Here is a 15008-nt window from a genome sequence, read left to right on the forward strand (position 1 = left end):
GTCATATAACACTGAGGGAAGAAGGGAGAGTTTGGAGTGATGTCATTTGTCTTTCCAAGTTATGTGAGATGGAGCCAGGGGGCTTTCCTGGAGATGGCTGAACACCTTCCTGCCAATGGGAAGTGGGGAAGGAATTTCTTGTTTTGCTTTGCTTGTGTTCACAGCTTTTGCTTTGCCTGTTAAACAGCCTTTACATCAACCCATGAGTTTTCTCACTTCCACTCTACCAATTCTCCCCATTTCATGAGGAAGGAGTAAGCAAGTGGCTGCCAGCTGAGGTTAAACCATGAAATTGTCCTTCTGAAGCTCTCAGGTGGGTCCTGATGTTCATGCTGACATCCCAATACAGAGATGTGCCACACACAACCCAAGGACAACCTTGAAAGAACAAGAGAAGGTGGGGAGCAAAGCACGGCCTTTGGGGGAGGCTGCCCCAAAGCACAGGGATGCTCCACACCAGCAGCCTCCCAACACTGCTCAAGGGCTGCTCATGGCTTTGGAGTCCAGTCCTCTTACAAGGCCTCGGTGCAGCCTGTCACCTCACAAGTGCTTTCTTGCTACGTGATTATTCCTGTGAAGCCAGAGGCTATTTGGTTTTAGGGTTTTGTAACTTAGCCCACACCCTAGCATCTGAAAAGACTTAGCAGTGATTCCACCACCACCTTTCCCCTGCTCTTTTGAACCCTATGGTGATGAGTATTGCACTGAAAATGTGGTCTCTAATTCCTAAGGATCAATATAATCTGCTCCTGAGTCCCTGTGCTTTCTCTTCACACTTGGCTAGGAGAGAAATGACTGTGATGAAAAGAAAGGATTTGCTGATCTGCCAGTATTTCTAACAATTAGAACAGCAGTCTAAAGCCACAAAAATTTCTACAGGGCACAATGTAAAAGATTTGCTACAAACCAACCACAGCTCTGTAATGATCTGCCTAGATAATTATCAGATCATTGTTCAACACTTCTGTATCAAACATTTAATTAAAGAAGGCCATTTCTTTAATATAGCAAATCAATATTTTTCTGTCTAGTTTCTGCCAAACCTGCTTCTCTAAGCACCCTGGGACTCTCCTGAGTAACACAGCAGCTTAAGCTTCATGTTATCACACTAACTTTTCACCTTTCTTTAATAATATCTTTCTTACTTTTTTTTTTTTTTTTCAGTAGTTGGACCTGAACTGGGTTTGAAAAGAAAAGTGTGACAGCCAGTGAAGTTCAACCAAAGTGGATGTGAACAGGGTTTTAAAAAATAGTTGGTTTTTATTTATGATGGGACCTCGAAGAGAGAGAGGGAGGGAGGTTACTTTAGGGACAAGGGTCTTGCACCATTCCATTGGGCAAATTGTATCATAAACACCTTGCAGCACAAGCAAGCCTAAATCATAGTACTTCTATGTCTGATATGGAGTAAAAATCCTGGGGTGAACACTGTACCCATTTTTTCCTAATTTTCAGCTAAATCAGGGAATTGATTGGGTAAGTGCACTGCACCAAATGAGGTATGTATCTGAGAAGATAACAAGAATGGATTGAATAACTCTTCGTTCACCAGCTGAAGACATAAAATAGAGCACACCACAGAGAAAGGTCTATTTACTCTACTTTTTCTGGGGTTTTTTGATGAGCACTATGGTCCTTGAGGTGTTTTTTGCAAACACAAATGCACCTGCCCTAGCAGTCATAATCCTGTTAGACAAATGCTTGTAAGGATCAAACAGAATTTATACTAAAAAAAGTTTGAAGGGTTATCTTTGTTTGAATCAAGAGTGAATTGGTACCACTATTTTGAAGTGCTTATGGTACCTAAGACAGGCCTTGATTTTTCTTAAAAGGACTTTCAGCTCCATAGATAAAACCAAATTGAAATTCATATAAACAAAGTAGAAGAAGACTTCTACACAAGTGAAGTTTCTACACAGACAGGGAATATCTACGCCTATGTCAAAGTCTGCTGTCAATAATGTTTTACCAGTGTCAAGGCTGGAAATGGTGCCTCTGAAACCTCAGAGCTGTAATTCTGGGTGAAGAACTTTGTGCTGAGCAAGGCCAGCATAAAAAAAAGCCAACATATTAATAGTCTGTTTATTTAAACAGAAGACTCTTCTACCATATGAAGGTTACAGGGGAGATTTTTGAAACAAAATGGATGAAAATTAATCGTAAGTAACACAGATCTTTTGCAGAGATACACTCCTGCTGAAAAAAGGATCAGGTCTTTATACTTTTTAACATATCTCCCACAAGGCAAATGAAGACATAAACCATAATTTAGCTCTGTTTCCCATGCTCTCTCTCAGGCATACACACAAATTATAGGAAATGCCAGCTAGCCACTAGGCACAAATCTAATTCCAGAGCATGCAGTGGTTCACACAGTGATGTGGTTTTACGAGTCTTGACAACTGGAGAAGGGGGATCCAGCACTGCACCTATAAGCTACCAGCCCTGATAGATGGGAGAGCTCCTGGTTAGCCTGACCTCACCACCACTGGTGTTATCTTCAGACAACATACTTATAGCCTCATCAGTCTGCTGGCTGTCAGTGGTTGATATCTTCTTCGAATCATGGATGTTGCTTTGGTAGTTCACTGGTGAGGGATAGGCATTTTCACCCACAGTTGATGAGGACATTGATTCCCAGGGTATTTCTCTCTTTCTCCATTTCAGGTCTACCCTCAAGCCAGTCCAGCCATAGAAAGCTAACGTGAAGAGGAAGCCTTGCATTGGATTCAGAACGGCCTAGAAAAGAGAAATGCACCAGGAGTCACACCAGCAATGCTTCATTTTGAACTCCAGCAAAACATTTTGCACTCATTAACAATTTCCCTTTTATTGAACAACTGCAGTCTTTAAAAGATGCAATCTGCATGCAAATAAAAGTGTGAGTTGCTCTGCAGACCCAGGCAAGTCAGAGTGAAATACCATGATCTGTTGTTCTAATGTGCCATCCCAATCAACAGTAAGCATGAAATGGTTTCCTAGCATGAATTTTAGCTGTTCAAGCCCCTGGTGTGTTTTTAACACTCTCCACAAGTTCTAGCCTTTTTTATTCATAAAAGCAAATATTTTATTTTTCACTAGAAGCCCAGTCAAATATGTAAGAGCAGACACTAGCTTGCACAGTCAAGTTTTTGTTAAAATAGCAGGAATTGATCTGTCTGGTATTGCTGCAGATCCCAGTGAAAATATCCACTTCAGTGGGATGGAAAACCAGGGAAAGACACAGGAAAAGAAGATGCCAAATGACTTAATTAAAAAAAAAAAAAAAAAAAAAAAAAGCTACCAGCTACAAGCTGTGGGATGCTTGGCTAGTAAGTGCCTTCAGATTATTCCATTTTTCTCATGAGAAAAGAGCAAATTATTTTTCCAGCCAATCTGAAAAACAGCTCTGTCTCTAGACCTGACCTCTTGTTCTGCAGGTGAATGGGAGCAAGGACCCTGTCACAAGGATGTGCTCACTCCTGTTCAGGGAAGGAGGTTGCATCAAATCAGTTGCACTGCTTTATGCTTCAGCACAAAACAGCTGAAGGGTTTAACAACCCCAAGAGTGTGCAGGCCTTACAGGTATTTAACAGCTCCAGAATAAACTCTCTTGGAAAAGAAATCCACAAGATCACCTCTGAAAAATCCTTGGTCAAATATTCCAACAGCAGAAAAGAGGGTGGGGCACAGTGAGAGGCCAGCATCTTGCAGCTATTTTTTGATGCATTGCTTTCAAGAGTTTTCAGGTATATTTGTCACTAAATAATTATACAACTGGTGGGATGTAAAATGTGATTATTCCTTGTAATAAAGAAAACCATAGTTACAAACAGCAAATTACCAGAACATGACCCTCTTACTGGGGAAGTTACTTTATGGCACAGGCTGGCCATGTTAGAGTAGAAATCATTGCAGTGGTCTGCTCTGGATCTTAAAATGGGAAGCAATCACTCACAGAGAGAATACATACTCCAGTAGATGGGAGAAAAAAAATTGTCCTTGGTATATTTTTGGCAAAGTTTATATGTGAAAAGCACTTTCAGTGACTAGACCTTCATCTCTCTTACTTTCTGCTTTTCTTCCTTGATTTTCCGAGCGTTTGTTTCCCTCAAAATCATAAACCACCCACTACACTGGTGCTGTCCCAGCTGTTTTATAAAACTGATTTCTGAGACAAAGCAATGTCATGGCTGACCTACCATTATAATCCATGTGATCAGTGCAGCACTTCTGATGTTTTTCAGGGGCATGTCATTGATATCTGGCTGCATTTCAAGGTAGAACAAAAGGCTCTCGTTGATAATATTGCATGACCAGCTAGTGCAGGAATAAAGAAGATGAAGCAAGCAAGACAGTTTTATATATGTGTGTATGCATATGTAAAATATTCTTTAACTTCAAATTATAAAAATTAGGATCACTAATAAGGAGACTGAGATTTTCTTCAGTCTTAAGTCTCAATCTGAAGAAACCAGGAGGTGTCCCAGATCAAACACCAGCCACATGTTAGCACAGGCCAAGACAAGGAAATCAGTATAACAACCAAACAAACAAGAACCTGAGCATTTGAGCTTTCTGCAGAACAGTAAACTGGAGGATAAAATTGAGTTGATAAACAACAGTGATCCATAAAGGGAACATCATACATGCTGACTTCTTTCACTTGTGTTTTAAAGTATCAAAGGTACAGAAACCCAATATATGCTTGGGTGTTGTAAAAGGCAGCAGAAAATCTATCTGGAATTAGAATTTCAGGTTAGATTACACAAGATTTTCAAACCATACATTAAAAAAGCCTAAAAAAACCCTGCCAAGTTTTACTCTAAAATCCTTGAAAATGCTTCAACTTTTTGCAATAGAAGTAAACAATAAACTGAAGATATTCTGCACTAAATAAAGGTTATGGCAAATGCCTGTAGCTTCTTATGACTTCTAAACAGTTAGACCAGTGTTTCTTTATAGTTCTACTGTAGCGTCAGAAAGGAGACCATGAGCATCCATGTGATAGTTTCTAAAGGGTTTCACACACATCCATCCTGCAACTGTATTTGTATCACAGTGTAAAAACCTCCTGCTTCCCCTTATTGAATCTGCAGGCATCTCTTCTACCCCATGTTGCCCCAACTTGCTGTCTTTGACTAACCAATTTGATATGCTCTTCATCCTCTGGGCTGGAAGAGCATCTTCCCTAGGTTTCTGAGATGGGACTGCTTCAGTCTTTCCCTACTTGTCCCTACCTTTGGGACAGTTTTTACACTCCAAAGTTTATGTTTTGTAAGAAGAGAAAAATCCAGATCTAGAGCCGTGTTGGTTTTTTTTTTTTTCATAAGCAAGCCCAGAATGAGACAGAATAGAAATAAACAAATGTTCCCACCATGTCCTTGGGAAACTGGTCATTTCTTTCATGTCCCCTCCCAGATAAGCAAACTGTCCACCATTCCTTAGGTTGCAAGGGATTTCTCTGCTGCCCCTGGGCTTCAGAATAAGGCTTGCCCTTCCACAGCCATGGGAGCCTGGGTAAATCCCTGCCCCTCATTATTTCAACAAATTCCAAAAAGCTATGCTGCAGGATTGTTCACTGCCTGCTTTCTTCCCTTCTTTTGCTGTCTCCTCCACCCATCACACTAGAAATCTCACTTGGACCAAGCAGACTGCATAATTTCCCAAGAAAGGACAACCATTTCCCTCCAGAGCACATTAATTGACAGAAGCTAGGAGAAGATAAAAAGGTAGCCTTTCTTCCTAGTCATCTTTTTAAGGTAACATACATTAACATATCTGTATTTAAAAAAAAAAAAAAAAAAAAAAAAAAAAAAAAAGCAAGGAAAAAAAAAGCAGTAGTATAAATTATTAAATTTGTCCAAGAAATCTCACTACTCCAGGACTATTTCTTTCCTCCCCCTGTCATTAGTGTTACTCACATAGGTAGCAAACACTTCACAGCAGGGACCACTTCTTGTTAGGTCATTGCACAGACCCTTGCACAGACCATTGCAGAGTGGATCACCACTCTTTCTGGTGCCTTTATTGCTGTGTGATAACTCTTGAGATTGCAGCAAAAACAGTTTTCACAAAACTGAGTTTTCAGCTCAGTTTTGTTGTGTGCATCCAGTACCTCCAGTTCCAGTCACCACTTTACTGAATGGGGCTGCAGGAGGAGGGGAGCAGCAATTTTGATGCACCCTCCCTCCTTCCCCACTTCCCTTGCTCCATCCCTCTTCTCCCTCCCATCTCTTTCTTGTCCTATGCCAAATGACTGTTTTCATGGTGGAATATGCAATATTAAAAGAAAAAAGATTAAATTATCAGAAATTTCACAAACATTCACAGATTTCTCTTCTGGTATATAACCCTCTTTTTACAGTCAATATCCATGTTTTTTTCTCATCCTTGAGGTGTACAGACCACAGAGGTTGCTGCATTATGCAGCCATAGTCAGGGCCATGCAGTCTTCAAAGCATATGTATTGTAGGTGTTCAGTGATGTGTTTGGTGACAAGAGGGTCTGAGAAACCTTGAGAACCTTGAGTACAGAAAGCAGTCTATCAGTCCACAGTGATGGGGAGCTGCTGTTCTGTATGGCTTTAGTCTAAGCTCATTTTTGTTTTGATTTGTTGTTGCTTTAGGGTTTTTTCGGGGTGGTGGGGATTTTTTGGTTTTGGGGGGAGGGGGAGTTGTTTTGTTTTTTTTCTGTTGCTTCTTGGGGTTATTGTTTTCCTGTTGCCTAAATGTTTTTGTCATTTCCTCCCAGCCTTGTGTGATACTACATAAGTGATTCAGCCACTTTCTGAACTAGTTTAGAACTGCTTCTTCCTTAGACACCTTCCCTTCCAATATGAAGAGGAAAAAAATTAAGCAACTCATCAGAAGCAATTCTTCATGCCAACCCTCTCCAGCTTGGAAAAATGCAGTTTAAAACAAAATAATGCAAATGCACCTCTTACCAAATAATGAATACCAGCATAATTTTGAAGAAGCGGATCTGGATCTCTGTCCCCAAACGTCTCTCATTCTCTGTGTAAATCCCTTGTCTGCCTTTCAGTAAGGAGGCAACTGAAAAGTACACAATTATGTTCATTAATATATGTGCATCTTGTTAGCTACAGGCACAAAGTTCCAAAAGACAGAAGTCTGTAAAGTGGAAACAAAGAAATGGATTTGTCCCCACCAGAGAACCATCATCAAGAAATCTTACATATAGCCTAATACTAAAGGAAAAGATTCCCTACTTTCCTTTTCTTACTAAAGGAAAATCCATCCATTATGGATTACTAAAGTGGGTGATATCCCAGGGGTTGCTTTTTCTTCTCTCAGTCCCACTGGAAACAGAAAGTAGTATGGTCAACAGGCTTTTATAACCAAAAGGTAATGCCTACAATGTCTATATAATGTGTGATATAATTATATGTTTATTATCTGATGCTTAGACTAAAATAGAATACATTTTATCCCATTATGCACTTTATATTTCATTATGCAATTGATACAGCATTGGCTACACCTCTAAAACTTGAAGGTGTAATGTCATAAAAAATAGTTATGCCACATGATGCTCAGATATCACAAGGAATATACATATGTATACAAACACAAATATACTCTGTGTATTTTTTCATAAAAGAGGAAAATTTCATAGCAACAACTTTGTAGGGGAACAGTCATTCCTTTGAAAATTAGTATTACTGAAGGATTCAGGGTAGATGGGATGAAGACTGAACTGAGAATACAAGGTCTTCTGTTGCTGCTTTTGTATATTCAGTATGAAGATGATACGTATGAATTCAGGTACTGCAAACACCTGGAGCTGACCATATTACATGCAAAGAATGCATTGACTCTGTGGCTTTTCTCAGACTCATTTCTTCAAAGTCAGAATGGGAACTTCAAGATCCCATCCCATTCAAATTTGTTTCATGATTTAAGAAACAGGAGTCACAAAATCCTGATCAAATTGTATTTTTTTTAGCTCAAGGGCTGCCAAGAAGTTAAATCAGAAGTCAGATCTCACAAATACTATCCTTAAAGCAGAATATATTGCATTTAAAAATCCAGATTAATACCAATACATGGTAGAGCTAAGCATTCACTACAGACTGCCTAAAATACTTTACACTGAGGTCATTTACAGAATCACACAGAATCACAGAATGCCCAACCACCTTCTAGGGCAGGATCACCTAGTGCAGATCACACAGGAACCTGTCCATATGGGTTTTGAATGTTTCCAGAAACAGAGTCCACTACCTTTCTGGGAAGCTTGTTCCAGTGCTCTGTTACCCTCACAGTAAAGTTTTTCCTTGTGTTTAGGTTGAAGACATTTTTCCTTATGTTTAGGTTAAGGCTGAATAATATTCAGCACTTAATACTATAAAATTGTAACTGGGGCCCCAAAATGAGAGCTGAGCTTAAGGTCATTGTTGGAAAGACACCTGAAAAATTTAGATCCATCAGGTGCCTGAAGATGGAAAGACAAAAGACAGGATCTGAGAGAAAACTGGAAGCACTGTGGAGGGCATGGTAGAAAAAGATTTGCAGTCTACAAATCACCTGCAAGTAAGACTCAGTCTAACTGTATGTCCCTCAAACTTTAATTCTGGTTGTCATCTCAAGTGAGGAAATGGATCTGTGTCTTGGTGCACAGTCCAAGGCTATTCAAAGATCTCATTCACTTCTACTTTGCCATGAAAAAAGTGTCTTGTTTTCTCTTCCACTTTCTTGTGAATGAAGGGGTAGTCTGTGCCAAGGTGGTGGAAATGGTCAAGCAGTGAGTGGAAGGAAATAAAGAGCAGGAGACAGCAATGATCTGAATTTAGGTAATGGACTGAGGGAGCAGGAAGCACTTAGACCATTTAGGCTCTATGAAAATAAGCAAATTGCTAAGCAAAGTGGATAATTTTTCTAGTAATGGTCTACCTGGCTAATGAAATCATACAAACTTGAGAAAACATTTATCTGGGGAAAATGCTCATTTTCTTTCAGGTAACTTGTAATTGGGTAACTATGTTTTGAGAATAAACATGTAGAACTTTGTTGAAGATGTTCAGTTGAGCTGTTTGTGAGTATTATGACTAAAATGAACTTGCTAACTTTCTTTGTGAAACAGAGGGACAGATAGTATTCTGCAAGAAAGTTTGAATTTTACCAGATGCACTAAGATCAAAGATTTAATTCAATGCAGGTATTTCTGCATCACTTGTAAAGAATCTGAACTTGGACAAGAAAAAGAGTGAAATGATCAATTGGCAGAATTTTAGGTACTACAAATTTTTTAGTTTGTTACCTGCTTAGCAATACCTCTATATTTAAGTGAGACATAGGAAATTAAGTAATTCTTTTATATTGAAAATGAAATTCTGAATTTGAGAGAATTTTGATAGGCATTGAGGACTGGCTAACAGATTTATTTTAGTCAAAGTAAAGACATCTATCACCTTAAGGAGGCTGTGGTAAAGATATGTGATTTTTCAGACAGGACTGATGAAATGGAACAAAATAAAAACATTTTAATGGATGGGCTTTTTCTAGGTGCATTTTGACCTCTGGAATCTTTTAATCTTTAGAGGCATAGAAACACCTTAGCCAGTCTGTAACAGAGATTTATAACAGCATAGCTTGAGCATATCATCAGAGTGTGTCTCTAGGGCAAATTTCCCATGCAGATGGTATCTTCCTCTCAGTAGGCAGTTCCCTCCCATCCTTTGCTGTATCTTTATGATTTAATGAGGAGCTATCCCACATCATTGAATACACTTGCACTTTTTACATTATTGTTATGTTCCTAAATAACACATTACTAGCCATTAGTAACATACCTGCTGATACTGTCCTCCTGAACAGGATGGGGTTGACCACCAGCACTAGCAGGAGTGGGGCATAGGTTGTGATATAATGTGGGATTGCATGCTCCAAGCCATTTTCACAGCTGAGAAGACATCATGAACAGTTTAAGCATTATTTTTTCCCTATCTGACAGTTCTCACTATTTTATATCTCAGCTTTAAGTTACGAAAATATAAAAAGAATGAAGCAAACATGCTAAACTTTCAATTCAGAGACCTTCACCACTAGTTCACAGGGGACACAGAGCTCTTAGCAGGAGTTCTTAATGTTTCTCTAATTTAAAGAGATAAATTCAAAGCTGAAACCAGAACTGGGAGAGCAGTGGCTCATACCAGAAGTACTATCACAGCCTCTATCATCCAGCAGCATGCTCAAGTGCCTGTCTTGCTGAGCTATTGCCTCCAAAACCCAGGCAAGTATTTCTAGGATCACACTGACTCAGTGGGACACGCTTGCCAAGGATCAAAAAAGCCCAGTATTTGGATGTCTGTCTCTAAGGCTGACCAAGAGACATTCATTGGAGCAGAGAGAGCTATGATTCTGCAAGCTGTTCCCAGAATCCTGCTTACCTGGAGAGAGAAGGGTAGTAAAGCAGTGCAATTCCCTCCACACAGAGCATCACAGCCAGGCCCCAGGTCATCATGTGGTACAGCACAATCGTACTGCAGGCATCAAACAGGACAGGCATCATTAATTATAAGAAACCTTATGGTTTCCACTTTGCAACATAAAAATAGGGTCCTCACTGAAGCAGAGCTTTACACATACAAAATGATGCAGAACAGCACTGGCAGCACATTAAACTAAGGTAAGCAGGAACCTTAGGAAGGGAGATGAACAGTCAAACCAAGCTCCCTGCTGTAGTTTGCAGAGATTTATATTTAGAGTAGGGAGGTTCAGATCTATGTGTGCTGAAAAGTCTTTTGTGGTTTACTTTGATCTTAGAGTCAGGCCCAAATACAGGGAGTTTTTTTCTTAACATGGATGGAAGAAGGAGGTAGGTCCCAGTTGTTTCAGACTAGAACTATGGGACTTTACAAAATCAGGTTTGTTCTCAAGAGACTGAAGTTAACTCAAAAATCCCCATTTTTATAATATCTGCCAGATGAACCATGTCTCCAGTAGCAGAGGCACATAATTCCATGTTTAGCAGGAGCCACCAAAGGTCATTTTGCCCTTCTAACAACCAACTTAGAAACACCTTATATTTTCTGTGCAGCATTAAAGCATGATACTTTCCAAATTGTTTAGGTTCTTCGGTTACTGCACTGCAGAAGAACATATAGTCAATAAATAATTTTTTTCTCAACATTTTTACAAATGTCCTCATAAACATAATAGTAACACTGAGAAGTGGGTAAATTAGAAAATCTGAGAAAAAATAATTGGAGAATGAACTATATGAAACTCAGTACTTTCCTCCATTCCACTTTTTTACTCTGGGGATAACATTTTTTAACTCAAGAATCAATTTCAGGTACAGAATATAAGGACAAACATTGTAGTATCTCATTGCAATAAGGCTTACAGAATCTGATCTGCACTCTGTTTATTCAAAGGTTAAACGAATTCACAGAAGTCACAGAGTGATAGGGGTTGGAAGGGACCTTGAGAGATCATCAAGTCCAGCCCCCCTGCTAGAGCAGGACCACCTCGTGTAGGTCACACAGGAACAAGTCCAGGTGGGTTTTGAATGTCTCCAGAGAAGGAAACTCCACAACCTCCCTGGGCAGCCTGATCCAGTGCTCTGTCACCCTCACAGTGGAAAAGCTTTTCCTTATGTTCACACAGAACCTCCTATGCTCCAGCTTGCATCCATTACCCCTTGTCCTATCATTGGCCACCACTGAGAAGAGCCTGGCTCCATCTTTCTGACACTCACTCTTCACATATTTGTGAACATTAATTTTAGATGAACATTAATTGTTACATTTAAATTCCAGGTGGATGTAATCAAATCAATATCCAAGAATGTACCTGGCAATTTAACCTCTAACACACTACTCATCCATATCAATACCTGCTAACCATATAAATATCAGATGTTTGTACAAGCTTGACTTAGACACTTAGATATCTGCAGTCAAACATGGGCCTGGTTGGAAGGAAAATAACAAATTCAGACTTTTCACTCTGGTACCTCAATCCAGATGATCTTCTTACCACCAAGTAAGAATCAATGGCGTAGCAAAACAACCACCAGAAGCCAGCACTGTACAACAGCTGGATCCACATCTGCAGGGGAAAAAATGCCAAATGTCACAGCTGCTCCTCCTGGATAGGGAGGGGACTCAAGCCTTTAGCTTTCTGATTTTTTCTTCATATCACTGTATTTCCCAGCTGAGATTGTGAAGTATGAAACCTTACTCAAAATCAAGTCATAGGTTAACTGGACATTTGCTTTCACAGCTCATTTTGTTGCTTAAGAAAACCTGTTAAAAACCTTTACAGTTCTAGTCTTCAATGTTGTGAGTCAATACCAAACTAAGATTTTTAGATAATATACTTACAGTGAGGATGTTTTAATTTTACACAAAAATTTTAGTAGTTTTTCAGTAGCCAAGGCAGTAAATATAATCAAGGACATTCATCACCACAGCATGACTATGCATCCTAAGTTCTGCATGTGAGAGGCATTTACCTCCTGTACAAGAAGCCAATTCAGGGAATAGTATTAAGAAAAAAAAAGGTCATTAAGAAAAATATCACTCACCCTCAGGAAAAATTATCCATACTGAACTCCCTGACTGATTTCTTCAATAGAAGTCCAAAGGAAACAGGTTCAAGTCAAGTTAAATTCCACAGCATTCATGAGCTGACCCTATGCATTTTTCCTGTGAGCCTATGTAAGATAAGAGACCTTCCTTTGCTACTGTTTATAAATTCCAAATTTCTTTGCTGGAGGAGCTGGCTCTTCACAATAGTCTGTTACTATTGTACTATCCAGATTAACTTCCCTCAGAGCTCTCTTCCAGTTCTTATCTAAATATCCTTTACCACAGCTCCACAGTACCATCCTTTTACAGCTGGAAACCAACATATTTGTTACTGAGCCAAACAGCAGTGAATGGAGAGCTACCATTCCTTCCTCCAAAAGATAAATCAAGCTGGGAAATATTTCCTTCTACCATGAGGGTAGACCCTGCCTCTAGTAATTTGTGACTTGAATTAGTAATTAATTCAAACATGGTGCTAGTGTTAATATTTAGCTAGTGAACAGGAGTGCAATAACATTTTGCTAGTGCAGAGGAGTCAGAAAATAAGATTCCAGGCTTTCTTGTAATGCACTTTATCCATAGTATTTACCATGTAGCTTCCTCTGCACTTCTATATATAGGTAGAGTTTAAAAATGCATAATTTACTATATAAATACACACACACGTATACAAAAATAAACTGTGGGGGTATTTCCACCTGGAAAATTCAACATAGACAAGATTTTTTTCTAAAAATAATACAAATCAGATGCACCTAAACCCAAAAATCTTCATGTGCTGCCTCACTTTTTCGCAAAATTACACATTTTGCTACTGTGCCAGAAAGGGCACCCCTCTGCAAGCCAAAGGGTGTTTTTCAAAGGAGATGCCTAAGGGTCTCACAACTTGGAGTTTGTATTGGCTTGTGAGTAAGTGAAATCAAACAACAGTAATAAAAGGAAAATAAAATAGAATCAGAAATGTTTTATTAACTCACACGAGAATATGTTAGAGGAAGTGAGTGGAAGGAGGGTTATTTTTTATTCCAATATAATTAAATCCAAATTTAGCAAGTGACTCAAACTACAGCACTTTGCTGGAGCCCAAGAAGGGGAAAATAAAAACTGCGGTAGACCGCTATGGCACTCAACACCTAACCTAAATTTTTCAAAATGGAAAACAAAGTCTGCATATAGTATCTTTGTAACTGCTTAAAAATATTATTTTGGGGGTTAAGAGCCAGAAAGAGAACTTTAATACATAGGGAAATCTATTTTTTTTAATAGGATGCTCTTGTTACAAGATGTTGATGTTGCTGTTTTCCCCTTTCTCAAAGAAAAAAACAATAATGTCAGCATTTGCATCCAATAAGCTAAACTTAAATATATATTATGGGATTTAAAACCAATACATGGAAACAACCAATATCTGCTTCTATAGCACAACACTATCATGCCTGGAATTGTCACTACATAGGCTTACAAGTGAGTTGTATTTTGTCACATACTATTTTATGTAAAAAATTACCCAAGCTGAATAATTTTGTTTACTTGCAGCATGTCCTCTTCTATACTGTAAACTTTTAATTATAAAGCTAATACTGTTATTGTTCATGCATTAATCCATTGGGCATTCACTGATTCCTACTGAATTTGAGTGAAGTGGGGATCTATCTTATTTGCCATTCTCCCCAGTTTGTTAAAAACATGGCTTCTTTTTGTATAGTAAACACAAATTATGTGCCTCAGACTGAGGCTGTAGTATTTGAAACTGAGTTTCAATCTGCACTTCTGCACTTCACATTTTCTTGTTCTATGTTTCTTGTTCTTTTCAATCCAGAAAATAATTAGTCTCATCCAGATGTGGTAATTTCTGAATGCCCATATAAGCAGCAATCTGAGCTGTAATCCTGCACAGCAGAGATGGAATTTCTACAGTGGTTTTGTGTCCTTTGATTGTATTTATCCTGCAGTCCCTGCGTGTCTAAAACACAGACTTTCACACCACAAAAGCTAAGTTAAGCTACTCGAGTTGCTGCTTTCAGTCAGTCCCTGCAATAAGCCACCACACAGGCTGTCATTTCTGCTGGAGGAGGTGGGCAAACACCCTTGTGCTGCAGGTATGAGGGAGCTGCCAGGGCATTAGCAATGCTGTGCCACTGCAAACCAAGCTGATGGTTTCACAGCCTGTTCAGGCAGGTCTGTAGTACCCTGTGCCTTCATACCCCTGGCTTTGGTAAAGGTCTGCCTGCCACAACCCCAGCCCCTTACTCCTGTAACAAGTGAGTACTGGCCTTGGCAGGCCACGTCTGGAACACTGTGTTTAGCTCTGGTCCCACATATACAAAAAAGATGCATACATGTAGTAGAGGGTCCAGGTAAGGGCCACAGAGATGATCAAAAGACTGGAAAGCCTGCTACAGGAGCAAAGGCTGAGAGAACAGTGTTTGTTCGGCCTGTACAGTAGAAAGCTTAGGAGAGACCTTATTGC

General features: G+C 39.3%; 1 protein-coding gene across 3 annotated transcripts in view; it reads right to left on the minus strand.

Moving 5' to 3' along the window:
* Window positions 1-2068: 2068 nt before the first annotated feature.
* The window catches only part of GPR143 (G protein-coupled receptor 143), a 31920-nt gene continuing 18980 nt past the window's right edge, over window positions 2069-15008 (minus strand). For all 3 annotated transcript variants that reach the window (XM_071747884.1, XM_071747874.1, XM_071747889.1), the window contains 6 exons: window positions 11962-12056; window positions 10391-10483; window positions 9794-9903; window positions 6926-7034; window positions 4182-4299; window positions 2069-2739 (listed from right to left, as the gene is read on the minus strand). In XM_071747884.1, the coding sequence (XP_071603985.1) occupies window positions 2437-2739; window positions 4182-4299; window positions 6926-7034; window positions 9794-9903; window positions 10391-10483; window positions 11962-12056 (828 nt within the window). In that variant the 3' untranslated portion in view covers window positions 2069-2436. The remainder of the gene's footprint in view (window positions 2740-4181; window positions 4300-6925; window positions 7035-9793; window positions 9904-10390; window positions 10484-11961; window positions 12057-15008) is intronic.

Source organism: Heliangelus exortis, chromosome 1 (genome assembly GCF_036169615.1).
Source record: "Heliangelus exortis chromosome 1, bHelExo1.hap1, whole genome shotgun sequence".
Lineage (NCBI taxonomy): Eukaryota > Metazoa > Chordata > Aves > Apodiformes > Trochilidae > Heliangelus > Heliangelus exortis.